General features: G+C 37.2%; 1 protein-coding gene across 1 annotated transcript in view; it reads right to left on the bottom strand.

The window, feature by feature from the left end:
- Positions 1-13,261, bottom strand: part of SPAG16 (sperm associated antigen 16) — a 407,293-nt gene extending 394,032 nt beyond the window's left edge. The window contains 4 exon segments of the mRNA XM_054830796.1: positions 3,544-3,671; positions 8,909-9,007; positions 9,406-9,479; positions 13,219-13,261. Of these exon segments, the coding sequence (XP_054686771.1) occupies positions 3,544-3,671; positions 8,909-9,007; positions 9,406-9,479; positions 13,219-13,261 (344 nt within the window).
- Positions 13,262-15,243: the final 1,982 nt, after the last annotated feature.

Below are 15,243 nucleotides of genomic sequence, written 5' to 3'. Positions count from 1 at the left end.
GTACCAAAGGAACAGATGGTTAACTATGATTTTATGAACAAATCCTAGTGTGGACTGATTAAAAAAAAAATCACGGAATCACAGAATGGTAGGGGTTGGAAGGGACCTATGGAGATCATCTAGTCCAACCCAAAATAATATATTATTACTATACACATTATATTCAATTCAAGTTTCTAAGAGTTCTGAAGGAATCAAGTTGCAGAGATACCCTGTAATAAACTAACAGATATGGAGCTCATGATAATCCTTTACCAAGGGATAACATCTAGAGATGCATTCAGGGACTAAAATTTCAAGTTTTAGCTTTTACAAGAACTTCTTACTGAAAATTATCATTCCAACTGATAACTTCTTAAACAGTTTCAACAGAAGGCTAAGAAAGAAACAAGCACAGGAAAATGAAGTACTTTTTTGCCCTAGTGTGTGCTTCCAGTCTATTATGGCATATAAGTAGAAAATTTATATTATGTTATGCTTGTTATGTAGGCAAGAAATTAGATATGTCCATGTGGCTTTTTGCAAATTAAACTTGATGTTACTTCACTTGTGTTCTGAGCCAGTTCTAATCCAAAAACTGAATTTAGTGTGATGCTGTCCTGGAAACTGATAACCCTCATTTGTCTCAGGATTTATGAGCTCAGAGCACAGCGTACATTAATGTGACCATATGATTTCCAGGCCAAAGAAGATGCAGAGCAGAGGAAACAGGTCTGCCTGAAATAAGCAGATTGATTCCACTGTCTTCAGGGAGTTGTGACATGGAGGATCACAACCTATATCCATTTTCTTCATTCTGCAAAAAGGAATTTTTTTGTAATGAGTCTATCTTTATGCTGAGAGAAGACACAGTAGCTTTGTTGCATGGGCTCTGTTATACACAACCCAGGTAATCTTTGCAAGGCATAAAGACATACCTTTTAACCTCGCTTGGTCACGTAAGTTTATTCATAATTTTAACCACAAACAGAAAAGAATTTTCAAATCACGTTTCCATAATTAGTCCGCAGCGCTCTCTTTACTCACAAGCTGAAACACTGCCACATCTCTAGGAACACTTGGAGATTACCAGTTCAATGAGCGTACTAACTAATCCATGAGAGCTCTGCGCATACGTGTGAATGGCAAACAATTCATCTGCTCATCAGACTGGCAACATGCTGCCAGCAGCACTGACCTCTTTGGGATTCGGAAGTATAGACTGGCAGATGCATGAAGTTACAGTTGACCAACCCTAGTACTTCATACTCCAAAGCTGTCAATCCAGTATCTTTAATAAGCAACAAAAGCACTATAACATCTTGCATGTCAAAGGAACAGAAAATTTAATGGTAAATTAGATGTCTGAAAAATAATTTAAGTCTAATTTTAAGTTCCTTAAAGTATAACTGGAAGGAAAAAGTGTATATGCAAAAAAACCAAAGTAAAGAAACTCACTACAAGTTTGATAAAATTATTTATTACATCGTAGAAAAAGAGTGGGTTTGGCTTAAAATAAAACATAATCAAATCGTATTTTATACAGTTGGATAGAATAACAGCATGTTTTCTCAAACTCTGAAATAAACAAATAATTTGGTCCAATTTAAGTGACCTTTAGATCTCAGACAGACAATTATTTCAAAGCAAGCTTTTTGATAATTTTTTTCTATGTTAATTAATTTCTCATTTTAAATTCCATTAGTACTTGATCACCACAGCATGAGAGCAAGAGTGTCATCCCAATACATAATGAGGAACCTGAGTACACTAATCTGCTCTCACTGTCATTAATATTGTAAATTATCTATTTCAAACCAACATGAAACATTTTGAAATGAGGTATTAATGCAGAAAAAGTCTCAATACAGGAAGATTAGATCCTAACATGCTGAGCTCATTTGTAATGCTACTGAAATAAAAAATATTACTTATAGAGAAAAAAATATACGTATAGCTAAGGATTTACAAGATAGGGCCTGCTAAGATCTGCACTTGCTCTGTTAAAAAGCAATTTGAATTTAGCCATTGATATAAATTCAAAATCTTAACTGCTTCAAAGAAAGCAGCAGTTTCATAAAAAGGTCACTATTTATATCTGTCTAGTATTAATTATCTTTTAGCATAAAAACTGTTAAACTTCAAACTTAATTCTATTCATATCAGTTCTTTTCTTGAAAAAGAATACATAACTAAAATGATTCCTTAGAGAAGGAGCACTAAAGTCACATTGTTGTGCTATCAAAAAGCAGATCATTATTAATTCCAAAGGCAACGCCTGATTGGCGAGCTCCGCACTAATAAGACTGCAGCCTTGCAAACGACAGCAATGATTTCCCCATTACAGAAAAAATTTAAAGGCTTCAAGGCTTTTGTAGGAAAAAAATAAGATGTTTCTAACTTTTCAAATTTACTAATTTTTAAATTAAACATTTTCAAAAGACCTTATTAAAAATCTCTGGACATGTCATGTTTAAAGACTGACTACAAGACAATTCAAAGACAGGTGTTTCCACTCCTCAGAATCTTTCTAATGTAACTTGCAGATTCAAAGCAAGCTTTTAACTCAAAGTATTTCAACAGAACTTTATGACAAGTGTCATCTTTCGCTCCAAAATAATTCAGCTCTCCTCTCAAGCTTTGCAGCATTTCTGGCACAGTATTTAGACAAAGCTGCATGTTTAAACTTCTGCACAAAGTATGGACAAAATCCCTGCAATCTATAAAAGCTGGGAAGAAGACGATAGCAACAGCTCAAGAGTTTACTCTTCTGATTACTACATGAATTAATTTTGAGAAAGAAAAAACCAAGCCAACTATATTATTTTGACTGATGTACCAAAAATTACCAAGTATCAAAAATTTTGATTATTCTCCTTAAAATACAAGGTAGCTATGATGAATGTCCAACCCCACCCAGACAATTAAGGTGCAAATACTATAGAATACTATAAAATATTCCGATTTTAAGCAGGCATTCAGGTTCTGGAAAGCAAGAAAATAACAAAACCACATTATTTCTCAGCACTGCTGAAATGAAATGCTCATCATTGCCATTGGATCAAATGAGCCCAGTGCAAGACTTCTGCACTGCAGCTGGTTTCTAGTTTTCATTGGTAGTCAGTGGAAAGCAGAATATACTTGAATAAGATCTAATTGAATTAATTTCATCTCAAAGGTGATGGCTTAAACAACTCAGATGAGTTACATCCTGAAAATGATATTTCTCTTCACTGATCACAAGAGAGGCCTCTGGTGACCACTTCAGGCTTGTAAATATCTAGAGTTAGGTGAAATGCAAACAGTCCTTCAAAGGTACCTGTTTAGGAGATTGCTGGAGTTCGCCTTCTTGAAAGTCTGTCCTTAAAACAATAGTTTGCATCCTCATTTTCAACATGAAAATTTTTATCTGGTAAAACACTACGTGTTTAACTTGTACTATTTAAGAATGACTTGTACTCAGAAGAATTTTCTGGAAATATATCCTGAAATACTGGAAATATTTGAATCCTGAGCATCTACTTCCTAATTCTTAAAGTAACATAGTCACTTGAAATATTTTACCATTCAGTTTGGAAGCAGTCAAGGGTTCTGGACATTCCCAATCGGACCAGGAAATTGCAAAAGAAGTCATCCATTGCTTCAGGTATTTCAGACACTGATTTCTCAGAAGACAGAACTGATTGCAAAGCCTGAAATTAAAATTTGATAAATGTTATTAAACCTACAAGAGAAATGTAATTACCATACTTTATTTCTGAAGCCATCTAAAGTCACAGATCTACTGGACTACAGCTGAATGTTTCTCTTGTCTTTATTGATCAGATCTGTAACCACTGATCCTTCTAATGTCAAGGTCTGTGAAAGGTTATAGATAACTAACTCAAAAATCACCTGATTTAGGCAAGTATTCTGAACCTGACATGATCTGATATTGACTTGAAACTATTTAAACTGATAGGTGATATTCTGTCACTGACCAGAGACAAAGTATTAGTTCTCACACTCCTGCACTCTTCAGCAACCTTCAAAACTACTGATGAGAAAAATCAGTACTTCACCTAATGAAAAATGCAGAAGTCCAAGGTGATCGTAAAATGGTTTATATTCTTTTTGTAATGATGCATGCAAATGGAGAGACTGAAAGAACTGCATCTCCATCATTAGATCTCTTAGGAAGTCTCAAAGATCAATTCTGCCTTTTCTTCTCAAACATCCACATGCAGACACTGAATGAAGCTGCCAGACAACATTGCTACAAGTGTTAGCAGAATGCAGATGGTGCACAGAGGCTTCATACACAGCTCCTCCAGGGCCATCAAGATAGACAGCTATTCAGATAAGATCAGCTCATGGGTCAAGCACAGTTGCAAACAGCAGAATCAAAACAAATCAGAGCAATCCTACTATGGAGGAAAAAAATAAATCCCTTTAACAGCTTTTGGCTGCAATACAAATTTCTTACCTCTACCTAACCTCATTCAGCCCACTCAGCGCATAGCTTGATATTAAGCTCTCCTAGAGAGATTTCAAGATGCAAGGGGATATAAAAAAAAAAAGTATTTTGGTGGCCAAAGAGATGGCCTTAATTCACTCATACTTCAAATGGATTACAGCAACTTGACATACCTAAATGTGAAGCTTTCAGCATTTGGGAACTCCACACAGGGCACAATGCTACAATGGAGCTGCTCAACAATGCAGGCTACTAAGACAAGATACTGCGCATGCCTGTTCTCCTGGTGAGAGGATGACAGAACAAACCTGGGCTTGACAACTGTCACTTAGTGTGCTCTTGAAAGAAACTCAGATTCTACGATAATATGAGCTACATATTATTAAAAAATACAACTATAGAGAAGCAGAAACAGCTTCCATACCTGCCTACCTTCTTTTCTTCATTTCAGTACTAGCAAAACTGAAAAAAATTCCAGTGAGATATTTATCAAGACATGCTAAAGGCTGTGACTGCAAGTTATTTCCTCCATCCATTTAAAGAAGAACCTGTAGGCCAGGGATTTTTGATAACTCCATCCATTTATGGCTTATTCATGTCCTTGGTGGGAGCTCTATCAACATGACTGCATAAATTACCTGGATAGAAAGGCATTTCTCTTGATAAAATAAAAACACGCAGCATTCCCTACACTGGAAAATCTCATAGTCATTTTGTATAATAGAGAAAATGATGAGTTTAATCCAAGCAACCTGTGTAATATAAACAGAAAGAATTGTACATGTATGATCAAGGCCACATAACGCTGTATTATGAATAATACAATATGCCAAATGCAATGTAATATTTAGCATATTTTATCACTAGATACACAGTACATCAGATTGGTTCTTGTGTTACCACAATTAGAAAATAGACCTAAGAGTACAACTGCAGACATGCCGCTGCATCCCTTTTCTTTCTTTATTCTAAGTGAGGCCAATGTCTAATATTGTTGCTTGTAGTTTCCCAAACACATCTAGAAAGGCAGTCTTCAGAAGAAATGACACAGCTTGATTCCCTTAATAAATGGAAATACGATAGGAATTTGTTTCATCGGTGCAGAGAGAATTTATTAGCTAGATACTAGCACCGAGAATCATTTCAGGAACCAAAGCCCAAGCAGGGAACAACTTTGGGAAAAACAAATGCAGTCTAACAAGACACAGTATTGCAACAGGGCCTCAGGAAACCAGAATTAAATTTCTAGCTCTTCTGCAGACTGTGAGTGATACTAGGCTAATAACTTTCTCGAAATTAACCTTAACCTTGGAAAACTACCCATAGAACAGCATAACAGTAATTTTTTTGTACGTATTTACCTATTTAGAAATGAGGAAAATACAATCTATTCATTGATGCAGTGCAGAGACACACTCTATAGAAGCTATATAGACAAAAACATCTTAAAGGATTCTGACCATTAAATCAAAAAAAGTAAATATTTGCTTTGCTGAATATTTGTTATATATTTCTTGGTTAAATATTTATTTTTTAATTAAAATCTATAAAACGTTTTAAGTGTAAGGATTGCAAATATGGCCAGTAAAATAAAATAATTGCTAAGAGCTTAACCTTAAAGACTTCCACAATACTTGTGAAAAATTCTGTCCAGTGAAGAAAGATTAACACCAAATAAATTAATAATTTATCTGGAGAATAAAGTGAGATGTTCTTGCAAAACTTACTAAACTAAAAAAGAGAATTCAAAGATTTTTAACATGATCAAACAAATTATAAATCAAGCCTACATAAAAATATAAGATTAACGAAGGGCAATGTGAGTTCAGAGTATCATTTGGAATATTATGAAAATAAAGATCCTGGAATCTTTAATAAAGAACCTGTAACTACTGAAGAAAGTCTTTCAGCCAGCTTTCTTTTGTGTGTGTGGTTTCCCCAAAATTATGTATCCTTTTCCTAGGGTCCCTATCAGCTGAAGATTTTCTTTCATATGCAAAATATTCTGTTACTTGTGTTTAAAAATAATTTCTGTGACTTTACAATGTCTCAAAACAAGGACAACAGAAAAAAAAAAATCATGAGTTGTGACTAAAAAGGACAAATGATGACCAGAACAGGAACATTAGGCAGAATCACTTCTATCCAAAGCACGTGTTGCCCAGCACAGCTATATTTTGAATCAGTTGCCATTTCACCTTCGGACAAGGGAGAAATAGTATTTAGAGATTAGAGCTCCATCACCCTGGTGGGATCCAAACAAAAACATCAACTGTAACTGTTGAGGGAGCCTCAAACTCCTTAAAGATCAGTAGTTTCACTGCACACATGCAGAGATCCAGAAGGAAAGAAAACATGCCTCTGTAGATCCCCTGTAGAAACATAGCTTTAATTTCTACACACCAATTTAATTATTTTTTTTAGGAGTGAATAGCACCATCTCTAATTTGCTTATGTTTGCTCTTCTTCATTTGGTAATTAGTGCTAATTAATTTGGAAGGAAGTTTGAAAATAAGCATTTTTCTTAGATTTTCCTGGTTATACTTGACCTTTTAAGCAGATCATAAGAGAAACTGTAGTTACTCAATGTAGAAACTGTGGATATTCATAGTATCTGCATTTGGCAAATCACGTAAATATTTTTGGTTGCTGTCTTGATCTGTGCCTTCTCTATATAATTTCTTTTCTTTAACAAAAAGATTTGCATCTACTATTGAAATGCAACCTTTAATACAGGATTAGGTATACAAGTTACTATGAACAGTAAATATACACAATCACTTAAAACTGTTTATCACAGAGTAGCTATTCCGGGATATGGTTGTTACCTAATTTAACCTAGTCTAGCCAAGATTAGAAGCTAATAATTGAAACAGTATGCCAGTTATTTATCATGTGAAGGCAGCCTTCTACTGTGCTTCTTAGCTCAGTGTTTGGATATTGATTCAATATTAAGTCTCAGGAAACAGTGCTTCTTACTCGGGTCACCAAAAGCAGTCACTGCAGCACTTGGTTTTTCCAGTGAATTAACATCAAACAATCTAGTCTGAGCCTCACAAAAATATCCAGTGAATCATTATGAAAGCTGTCAAGGAACTAGCAAGTGTATTCAAACAGTTTTCTATTCATGTCTTTCTGTGTAAAGACTGAAAATATTGTTTCAGTTTCAAAATGATGGAAAAAAATGAAGGCTCCAAATAATGAGTCAAGAAGCCAGACATCTATTAGCATAAGTACAAAATCAAAGATAATCTTTGATTAATCACGTTCTTTTGTTTTAGGGAAAGGTAACACTTTCTTCAGTTTGATTAAATGGGATAGATACTAGCATATTGTCTCCTACCACTCAAAGTTCAATCAAAGAGGTAAAATTATTTAATTATAGCACTGTCAAAAGATCAATAGATTAAAAATATTCTTCCTTGTTTCACTTTTTATTTGAATGTCAACTCAGTAAAATAGACATAACTTGGGCTATCCCCAAAGAACATGAAGAATCTCCACTACTTAGTTAATATTAAGCATGTTCAGTCTTAAAAGCTCTGCCATCTTTTTCTTAATTTTCAGGCATATTCAGTTTCAAAACACGTAAGATTCTGGTATCGTCAGTTTTCATTCAAAGTTTGATCTAAAATACAGAACTGATTTGTTTATATGCACTAGTGCAGAAGAAAATGCACATTTTCCCCTCCATTTTGATGTTAAGAATCATTCACATAATTTAATCTTTTCATTATTAATCATTTGCTTTTGCAAAACAAAAACTATAATGATAGCTTATTGATGCGGCTATAAGATAGTGGTGATATTAAACACAGCAGGGAAAAGCACTTTTCCATTAGGTTGTTAGAAGGAAGTAAATTCAGGTAAATCATATTTTGGAAAATGTAATATAACAATCCCATTGTGTAACTCTGGACTATTACACGATTGTTTTGAAATCAAACTGTAAATGTAAAAAATATCAAAAACTAATGGTGTGAAGTGATTGATAATTTCATTAATATTTTGATTTAACATAGTGTAACCACCCATTCTTTATTTTCAATATGTCAATAATATTTTTTAGCAAAATATTCAAGTACAAGTTTGTGGGTCTTAAGCATAGGCAGTTTCTTTCCTGTGTCAGGGATCACACTCTCATTCAATCTACTTAGCTAAAGAAACAAACCCTAAAATACTGATATATTTTAATAACATTAATGTATTTTAAATAACCTATCTGTTACATGTATTTGCAGTATCAGGTTGTCTGTGGAAGATAAAATGAGCAAGAGTTAAAGGAAGATGAAATCCAGGAAATGAAAGTTGCCTTTTCCACTGCGGCACATGTTTACCCCTAGAAACTTCTAAAGAAATAAGGGAATCTTTTCCACACAAATATTCCATAATTAAAATAAGTTACGATGTGCAGCTTTAAGTCACTAATCCCAACTGAACTACAGAGTCTTAGAATGTTTAGGAAGTTCTTACTAAAATTTGGGCATCTTCAGTCTGCTCTTGAATAGTCTGCAGAGCCTTTGACAGATCCTCATCATCTTCCTGAAGACTAAATTCATCATCTGCTGGAACCTAAATGAAATTATTTTAAGTTAGGTATCAACACATTTTATACATCTTTCCACTCCCTGTACAGCTACTGAAAATAATATCATTCTTGTTAAAATACTATTTTGCCATATTTAAATAGAATTTATATTACTGAAATATTCACCATAAACTGAAACATCTAAATAGAAATATCTGTATCTTTAAAAAGTATTTAACATTCAAATAACAGTAGAACATAAATCAACTTACACTAAATCTTCTCTTATAAAATAGAGATATGCCTAGCATCATCACACTTCATAAAAGGAGATTAGTGTCATTTCTCCTAGGATGTTTTTGTGACTGATGAAGTAAAATAAAAGAATTGACTATGAATACTCTACCACATATATCACAAGATTATCAATTTAGTAAATTACCTCTTCATACTGATAATCATCTTTAGAGTCATCTGTTATGGTAAATTCTGCGGTTTTTGTTAAGTCTGAAACAGCTGATGATTGATGAGTTCCAAACCACCATCTATAAATCTGTTATTACCACCTTCGCCCTCGTTCTTTACAACACAAGACTTTACACTTTCTAGGCTTCTTTCAGCCTTTAGGTGAAGTTTTCATAGCAGGTTTAAACACCATGAAAATTTGCCTCATCAGATCTGTCAAAGTTACAAGTCAAGCACCGCTCTGAATTAAACAGTAGCTAAATTCTGCTCTCATTCACCCAATCAGTTTTCATGGGGGTCTTACTGCACTGAGACTTCCACAGACTTTATGCTTCTAAGCATAACTAACTTCATGCTCTAGAGAATGGCATTTTTTAAGTTCAAACACAAGCATCTGAGATCAAACACTGAATACTAGAGGACCATTTACTGAAGGTGATACAAGTGCCTTAATTACAACACAGCTACAATAAAAAGATAAGGAGGTTCCAAAAGGTAAAAAAAAATTTGGAAATTATCTACAGTTCCTTCAAATGCTTTAGTGTCAAACTTGTCATTAAAAACAACAACAAATGGTGTAAAATGAAACCCAAATAAACATTTCTTCATTCACTAGCCTCACAGCCCATGAAAGTAAAACAAAAATGTTTTTAGCAACATGCTCTGTGTCAGGTTCCCCAGGAAATCAGTTTGCTTACAAATGACCCATGTAAATAAACCAGAAATTAACTGCTGAAGAAAAGCTGGTAATTCAATACTTCACATACAAATTTAAATTGTAACTTCTATATAAAGAAAAAAAAAAAACCACAACATGATTTTCCAGCTTTGCATCAAGTTCTCCAAACCTGAATTATTCTCCTAAAAAAGAGGCCTTTTGCTACAGGTCTCACTGCGTAACATATACGTGACAACCATTTGTTTCATAGATGTGTGATCGTTTTCTCTTCTAAACTAAGGAACGAAATAAAGAAGTCATCATTGAGTGAATAAAGGCATAATTTTCAGTAATCAAGTCAAAGCACATCTGTGTACCTCTGCCCAATTACACTACATGCTTACTATAAAAATTGCATATATAAACAGGAAACTGGCATGAACATTTCTTAAGAATCTCCTCTCTAGGCTTAGTACATGAAAACAAATGCCTGCAACACATGTGCCCCCAAATTTGCTTCCCAAATTACTGCAGATGTGGAACACAGGGGGCTTGAATTCCAGTCACCACCTCACTGCATCTCAAATTTTGCTCTCTGCAAAAACTTCATTTTCTAACCTGCCTGATTCTAGAATGTTTAATTCTAAGACCTGAACTACGCAGAAAGTGATCTCCAAAAAACATTTACTCTGCTTTCATAAGGGGGGCAGGGGGGAAGGAAGGAACCAACAAACTATTAGATTTAACAGGCTTAAGTTTTTTCTCTAGCACACCAGATGAAACCTGGATTAAGTCTTCTGACTTTAACAGGAAGGCAAAGAAATTGTGTGGTTCAATGAACGCACCTTTTCTCAGCATGGTACTCTAGGACCATACGTGGGTCCACCAAGGTAAGTGAAGAGAACAGAGATGAAAATAGCTCCTGCTGAGACATGACTTTCAAGAGCTGACCCAACGGACTTGAGATAATGATCAGGAACTCAGACATCAGGCTAGATTTCTATTGTCTGCCTGCTCCCCAGTACAACAGGAACCTTCTGGTCCTCACATCAGTGTCTCACCACATCCCTAACGAAACACCTCCTAATTCCTCGACTTTGTTTCTTCAACAGAGAGGGAGGAAAATTCATCTAAACTGCTGATTACGTAAAAGGGAACAGCAAGAAGGCATGAATGCAAAGCAGAAAGGTTTCCTTCATTGTTATAAAAAGCAAGAGGGATGCTTGCAGCAGGGAAGTCAAGATAAAGACAGTGATATTGACTGACTGGTTAGGGTAATATTCTAAAAATGCCCCCTTTTTAGTTAGATTAAGATACCCTAGCACTAACCAGCTGACTACACATTCTCTCTTTAAAGAATGAAACTTTAAATGTGGTCACGTTTGTGTAGTGTGAATACGCAGGTACAACATTTTTTGTATGAAGCAAGGGACAATTTCCAGATATACGTAGTAATTGGATGTACGAACTAAATATCTGCGTACTTCTCTGGAATCTCTAAGCCTCTTTGTTACTTTAGAGCACAGTATTTATCAACTTGAAATTAATTCAAATAAAGTACATTTAAACAAAACACTACCCATTTTTTCACACCATGTTCAGTATGGACTACAAACAATCCTTCCCCCCATCTTGATTATTTCTTTCTGCATTTATCACACCTTTCAATGCAGACAGAAGCATCACTGCAGTATACCCTTGGTGAGTAAAACACTTTCAAATACTTGTTTCCCCTGAGTTTTCTACTGACCTGATCATCCTCGTGATCTATTATGATCTAAACCAACATGTCATTGCAAACACACTGCAGACTAAAATACTATTTTAAAAAATCCTGATTTTTCCCTCTTTTTTCCAAAAATCATAGCCAGCACAATAAAACAGAGGAATTAATTTTTAAAACTATTGTATTTTCCCAACAAACATTGTAAATTATTTTTTAAACCCACATCCTGATACAGTGCTGTTTTAAGCATGTCACATACTGTGAAAACAGCTGTGCAGTTTCAAGAAGAAACTGAGGCACAAGCTCAAAGAGGACAATATTCCATTTTTTGTTGCTTTTATATTACCTTACATCTTAATTCTAGCAAGGCAGGAAAAACTAAGGTACTGGTAAGGTCTAACTTAACCACTGATTATTTAGCCTCTAAAACAAAGCTTGCGAGTTCTTGATTTGGCAGCCCACAGCTACAAAACAGAACAGATAGAGCTATTCCGACCTAGTGACAAAACTAGAATTTGGGTCATCTGACCGAAAATTACACATTTAAAAGCCATAAACTCCTAACATCATTTGCAACAACTCAATTGTGAAAATAATTCAAACATTTTTTTTCCTCTAAAAGCCACAGCAAATACAATTATGTCTAGGTTATCGTATCCTAATCTCAACTAAACAAACACAACTATCTAGCCAGTTACTGTGTGTGACAGGCATTGGGAAACGAGAGGAACACCGTTTACAGCAGCACATTGGGACTGTGAGTCTTACTAACAAGTCTTGACACTCCTCCATAGATATTCTGCATTTACTGATCACGAAAGAGTCGACAAGAGTCTTTCATTTCAGGATTTTAACTCTTGCTTAGACTGCCCCATGAGCAGGGGAGGATAAAATTACCCTGGTTTTCCTAAGGCTCACTCAGGGCCTCCTCCCATCAGCAACGAAAACAAACACCACGTTAAAGCGAGCAGGGGGAAAAACCCAACACGCATATTGGCCCGTTTTAGGGTCCAGGGGCAATAACCCACAAAAAGCAGCAACAAGGTGGCGGGTGGTGGTTTTTTGGTTGTGGTTGTTTTTTTTTTTTTTTTGCTTCCCCCCACCCCCACCCCTCACTCTGTGGAAAAAAAAAACTGGGCAACCCGGGGGTCTCCTGCCGGGACGGTCCCGCCCCGGCTCCCAGCCAGCAGCACAAGCCTGGCCCTGCCCGCCCCGCCGCCGCGGCAGCCCCGGGGTGCCCCGGCCTGAGGAGAACAGGGGCCCTGAGGGGACGGGCCCACCCGCGCCGCTCGCTCCCCACCCTGAGGCGGGGGACCGGCGGGACCCCGGGGCACCCTACACCCCCCCAGCCGCCCGCTTCAGACGAGGAGGAGGAGGAAGAAAGCGCCGCTGAGGAGGAAGGATACTCTGCAGGCAGAAGGACGCCTCAGAGCCCGCCGCCTCCTCCATGGCCGCTGCCCGCCCGCCGTTGCCAGGGGCGACCTCTCACGAGAACAAGTGCCCGCGCGCCAACGCCGTCCCGTGGCGAAGCAGCGGCGCGCGGCGGCGGCGGGAACAGTCGTGTGTGTGTCCCCCCCCCCCCCCCCCCCCCCCCCCGCCGCGGCGGTGATTTAGCTTAATTTAGTGCCATTTAGCTGAATTTTTGCCTTACGCTTCACTTTCCTGCTCCCGGAGGTCCCCGTGGGTGCTGCCTTTAAATCGAGGCGAAGCTTCTCAACGCGCTTTGCCGGCGCTTCCCGAAACGGAGGGGAAACAGCGGGAGAAGGGAGGGAAAACTCCTTCAGTCCCGTAAGGGACGTTTCTGAGGCCAAAACAGGTGTTTGGGGAGCACCCGAGCTCAATCCTGTGGGACCGAGGGCTTGAAGAGCAAAAGTCAGGCAAAAGTTCAGGAAAGAAGCATGCCATATCCTATACATTTTTGTAGGGAATATATGTTACGGCTCTTGGAAGTTTGAGATAAAGTTGCAGGAAGCCAGAGAAGAATTTCTGTTCCTTTATGTATTTTAAAATAAGCTTACGGGTTGTAGTCCTAAATGTCCGTTAATGGGCTTTGCACGCAGCAGGAATTCAGAGTCGGTGCTTGGATTCATGTAAAGTAACTGAAAATAAAGGCCCAAAGTCTCAAAAAAAGAGTCAAAAAAATAAGTGCTAATAGCTAGTCTGAAAAGAGACACACCAGTCTTGCTTGCAATCTTTAAAAAAAAAATCTAATTGAAATACAGTCTGAAGACCAGAGAAGATGGAAGTAGGTGAGATGGAGTTATATAATTCAATTCAGTCTGTAGCCTGAAAAAACAAGATGCAATCCTGCAATCCGGCCTGTTACCTGTGAAACTATTATTTTAACATTTTTCTTTCCTGAGACTGTCGCACAGGATTGCCATTCCTCTCCCATTGTAGACACAGCCTTGAGAAACAGGGAGTGCTTTGCCAAAGTCTCCCAACTGCAATAAAAGAATGGTGTTTTGGCACAAAATGGTCACAACACTGCTAAAGCAACAAGAACTGTTGTATTTCTTCATAAATTCTCTGTCGTCAGCTTCACCACTGGGTCGAGTTTGATATGTCAGGGCTTGAAGTCATCTGGGTTCAAGAGATAGAGGGCAAATGCTGACATACCTTTCTTTTGGTCTTGCAGGGTTGAGGTTTTTCCCCCTTCAGAGCAAAGTGATGTAACCAGAACAACGTTCTTTCATCCATATCCAAACCAAAAGAGCAGTCCTGGACTCCAGCAGAGCATCTAAAAGAATTAAAAAAAAGAATAAGCAGAAGTGTCATCATTAAGCACAACACCCATGAGTCAGTACTTCCAAAACTGTGGGATTTACAAAAAATACTGTAGTTGGGATGGCTTCAAATGAAGGCCTCAATCTCTTCGGGAGGTTCCTGATTCCACCACAAATCACAGAGTATGCGTAGCTGTACTTGTGTCATACGGGCAAGCACTGCTGATTAATATCATAAGTTAATACCGCTCATTTCTCTCAGCCCTTACACAGAGTGGAACGACGTGCCAAGCAGTACCCTTCTCTCCTTTCTCCACTTGTCAAGAGTTTTATCTGCCTCTGCAGGCCTAACTTCTCCCTACAAATTTTTCACAAGACTTCTCTGTCTCGCTAAGATATGGAAATGTATGGGGTCCATAATCAAAGAAGGCTGATGAAAGCTTAAAAATGGGCTCAGAGGAGCACTTCAGGGGAGAGGAAGATTGGAAAACAATTAATAGTGAACGACAAAAGGATCTCAGTCTTCCTGGTTTATTAAAGGAGTAGTTAAGCAGCTTGATCAAAGTGTGCAGGCAAGATAAGAAAGGCTACGCAAAGACACAAACATACCCACCCACGTCAAGAATTAAATCAAAACAAATTACAACTAAAAAACAAAGAGCAAGTTTTTAACAGGTAACTAGTTAACTGGTTTCCAAGTACAAC

This window comes from Grus americana, chromosome 6, assembly GCF_028858705.1.
Source record: "Grus americana isolate bGruAme1 chromosome 6, bGruAme1.mat, whole genome shotgun sequence".
In the NCBI taxonomy this organism is placed as follows: domain Eukaryota; kingdom Metazoa; phylum Chordata; class Aves; order Gruiformes; family Gruidae; genus Grus; species Grus americana.
Note: the sequence above shows the minus strand (reverse complement) of the source record. Positions and strands in the feature narration are given on the sequence as shown.